This window comes from Tupaia chinensis, unplaced genomic scaffold (genome assembly GCF_000334495.1).
Source record: "Tupaia chinensis unplaced genomic scaffold, TupChi_1.0 Scaffold000047_1, whole genome shotgun sequence".
Lineage (NCBI taxonomy): Eukaryota > Metazoa > Chordata > Mammalia > Scandentia > Tupaiidae > Tupaia > Tupaia belangeri.
The window spans coordinates 3286843-3291042 of NW_006159505.1; the positions used below are offsets into that span (position 1 = coordinate 3286843).

General features: G+C 42.3%; 1 protein-coding gene across 3 annotated transcripts in view; it reads right to left on the reverse strand.

Annotated features, from left to right (window-relative positions):
• The window catches only part of C2CD3 (C2 domain containing 3 centriole elongation regulator), a 132156-nt gene that overhangs the window by 33952 nt on the left and 94004 nt on the right, over window positions 1-4200 (reverse strand). For all 3 annotated transcript variants that reach the window (XM_027774143.1, XM_027774145.1, XM_006140981.3), the window contains one exon: window positions 2104-2324. In XM_027774143.1, the coding sequence (XP_027629944.1) occupies window positions 2104-2324 (221 nt within the window). The remainder of the gene's footprint in view (window positions 1-2103; window positions 2325-4200) is intronic.

Here is a 4200-nt window from a genome sequence, read left to right on the forward strand (position 1 = left end):
CCCTACACTGAACATTTTGAGACCTTAAAGCGAAGTGACTATAGATGTATGAAAATGGAACATCTCTAACTGCAAATAGGAACAGGAACCAGGAACCAGGAACTAGGAAGCAGCCTTAACTGATCCTGATCCTTTGGCCTGATTTAGCTTTTCGGTTATTTCTCCAAGGCCCAGCAAAAGGCCTGGCACATAGACAGGGTATAAATGAAACCCCACTCAGTAGTTGACTTTCGAATTTCTCTTGTATCTATATGCTTGCCTAAGGGCTTCTTTTACAAAAATGTACTGAGGCACAAGAGAGGCAGGAATAGTTTTGTTCTTTTTTTTTTTAAACTGGTTTCCCTAATATAAGGATTTCTTCTTTTTCAAGTTTATCCTGTCCTTGTGAAAATTAATTCTACTTCTGTCATCCCCTTGCTCAGAACTCCGTTTTTTTTTCCAGATAAACATTAAACTCCAAGTTTGGGAGGCTCTCTAGGCTTCAATCCTTCAATTATCTTCTCTTTCCTCTTTATATTTTTTAACCATTATTTACTTAAATTTATTTATTATTATTTTTAAAATTTGCTGTAGTGTACCTGTGCTCACCAAAGAGGGAAGGATGGAGAGAGAGAGAGAGAGCGAGCGAGCGAGCTGTCAGGTCCTGGACTCAAACTGCAGTTGGTCATGTGGGAGTCCAATGCTTTAACAACCACACCACTTGCTGGCTCCATCATTCCTCTTTAAATCTATCCCTTTAAAAAGATTTGCTATGTACTTTATAAGAGCTTCCTTCTGTTTTGTTCTTATGCTTTCTTTCTGGGAGGAGGTTTCTTAGGCTGACAACAGAATGTAAACTTGATAAAGGCAGAGAATTCTCGTCTTGTCCTCCTGGAGCTAGTAAAGGAATCATGCCTGGAGTAATTGGTGCTCAATAAATAGATAAATGTATCCAGGAAGCTGGTAGTCAGATATGGAGTATACATTTGGGGCCCTGGCTATCAGAGTAGTATCTGGGAGAAAGTAGTAAGGTTTGTACCTGATATAAATCATAGTGCTTTTTTTTTCCCTCCCCTTTAAACAGAAAATTGAATTTATTACCATGTAGGATGTTCATTTTGCTTGCACAAAAATGATACTAAGTAAAGACAAACAATGCCGATTTAGTTGATTTCTCAATATTCCCCAAAGCTTACCTGATAAAGATTCTAGGGCTCTTCCTTGGACCCTTATTTAGTAGGATGGAATAGGGCCCAGAAATCTGTATCAAAGTAAATGCCCCAGGGGATTCTTAGCTCAGGCAAGTGTGGGCAACTCTTGCTCTAGAGCAATCTCAGCCTTGGCTGCACAGTCAAATTACCTGGGGGTTATAATAAAATACTGATGACTGGTTCCACCCTCAGAGATTCTGGTGCAATTGACCTGGTGTAGCCTAAGCACATGCATTTTTAAGAGCTCTTTCAGTAATTCCAATATGCAGTCCAGGTGAGAAGCACTTGTCTAAGGGGTTTTTCAAAGGGTGGACTATGCTCCACTATCATTGAGCGTCATCTGGGGTACTTGTTAAAAATGTGGACTTCTCTAAGACTTAGAGTTTTAAATATGTGTATAGCTGTTTTTCTCCCCCCTAAGAAGTGGTGAAAGTTCAAGAACTGCTATTAAAGAACCACTTGTCTTTCCCCTTTTTATCTTTGGGGAAAATGAAGTCCAAGAAGAAAAGGATTATGTTCATAGTCAAAATGCAAGTCTATGCCGAAAAAACCCCAAGGATTCAGGTCTCCTGCCTGTAAATCCAATACTCTTTCCAATACTATGGACTTCCTTTTAAAAGACAGATGGCTAAGAGGGAAAAAAAAAATAAAAAGAAAAAAACGGGAAGAGGTGAAAATGTTGGTCTCTGTCCTAGGGGATTATCTGAAAGCAGAGAGTCAAATGCCTTCTGTTTCAGAGACAGGGTCTAGAGCACTATGCTGCCCAGGCTGGCCTTGAACTCGTGATCCTCTTGTCTCAGCCCCATGAGTAGCTGGGATTATGGGTGTGCACCATCATACTTGGCTCTTCAAATGCTTTTTGAATTGGCATCTAGGGACCAAAATCCTCAATGAGAAAGGCCCTGAGCCATACCCGTGATTAAGGAGCTGACTTGCAACACCAGGTCGTTGGATTTCTCCAGGAGGCACTGGCTCTCTGGGTCTAGGCTGCTGGCTCCTGGCCCAAGGTGGTCCCTATGGCCCTCCTGGCATTGCCAGATGGCACTATGCGTCTGAGGGCTGAGGGGAAGGAAAGGCTTGCTGAGCTTCTGGCTGAAGTACCGCTGGATCTGATCTAACTCGCTCAGATTCTTCCTGTAAGAAAAAGGGGGAGGGGAGAGATGAAGACAAAAGAGTCACTCATAAAAACGACAAATCTTTTATGTTCCCCGAGCAGTCTGCTTCTTGAGCCAGAAACCCTGATACCTCTCACTTGTTTTATTAATAGATAGAACACTCTCTAATCCACCATTCGTTCTTGACTCTCTGACTACAATTCCACTATTGAGGTCAACAAATTTTTTCCCTTCTATGTGGCTAATGCAGTTCCTCTTCTGATGTCCAGCAAAAATGCCATCTCCTCATAGAGAACCATTCTCCCAACAGAGTCTCGATGCTGTGGTATGCCCAGAGCTTTAAGGTAGCCCTGGATCACGGGCATGACCGTATCTGGTGTATTCAGGGAGGTCTCTGGACATGAACCAGCAACCTTCTAATGTGGGATTACCCTGTGGAGTGTTTTACTACTGTGCCTCCACCTGGCCCCTAGGAACCATTTTTGCCTGTCATTCCAGTCCTTACCTCCCCTTACTCTGGCAGAAGAAAAGGCCTACTCTGAGGGCTAACACTGTCCTATGCTTCCTTATAGCCATTCCTGACCCCTCAAGTGAGCAACAGCTTCTAACCAGCCCCGCCTAACCCTTCCACTTGACTGAAGGACCCCTTCTTGTGCTCCATAGTTCTTTCTATACTCTTCAATCACATCATTTGTTTCTTTCACATCTATTTCCCCGTTTCATTCTGAGTTCTGTGCTGACTCTAACACCTACTGCATTCAGCATAGTACCTGGAACAAAATGAATGAACAATTAAAGGATAAATGGACATGAATAGTGACTGTGAAAAAGAAAATTCTGTTCAAAAACCTTTAATGGGGTCATATGCACTCTCACTACTCGCCAATGAGAAATCACATCAGCTAGAGTTGCATAGATTTTTATATTTTATACTTTCAAATACATTACAGCCACTAGTGAGATCAATAATTATATTTACAAAAAAGGAACTCGAGGGTCAGCGCACATAAGTGATTTGTTCAGGATGAAGAGAAGCAGGGCTATTCAGAATCTGGGACCCAAGTCTTGTGCTTCTTCCACGATAACAGGTGGGCTGTCCCAACTCAGGTGTGCCTTCCTCACACCTCTGCTGATCCTACAGCGTGAGCTCACGCTACTTCTGATCTGTCCCTGTTCTATTCAACCTTTAAGGCTGCAGCTCACATTTCACCTTTTCAAAGTCTATTACCCACAATCATTGGGCCATCTGTCCCCTAAACTCCTTCACTCTTGGCATCTCCATCACATGTTCTGTCCTAGATTTTCCCACTCCATGTCAGTTTAGTTTCCCTATGCAGGCCATGGGCATCTGGTAGCAGGAATAATATCTCAACTTTTCTGTCTCTCTAGTACATCTGGTACAACAGGCACAACACAAGCACTAAACACCTATGAAGTGAACTCAGTCTTTTTCTCCTTCCGTTAGGAACAGTAGTCTGCGTATCTTAATTCAAATTCACATAAAATGAGAGGATGAAGCTGATCCTTATTCTAGTACCAGAAGTCAAGGTGCTATCAATCAAATACAGTGAGGTCTATCATATCGCTTAGGTGTCCACATGTCACAAGGACAAACACCTGCTGTGGGGACATGCAAACAAGTGTAAACTGGGGCAGTTCAGAAAATATGCAAACCTGCTGGCTTGTCACAGGTTCTAGGTGTAGGACCAGGGCTCTTCGACTCACTGCCACCAAGCTGTAATTTTCTCATCTGTGAGACAGTTTCTAAACACAGTAGTTCACCCTTACCTGTGGGGGACATTCCAAGACCCTCATGATGTCTGAAACTGGGGATAATACTGATCTTATACATATATTGCTTTTCTTATACATATACATATATATATATATATATA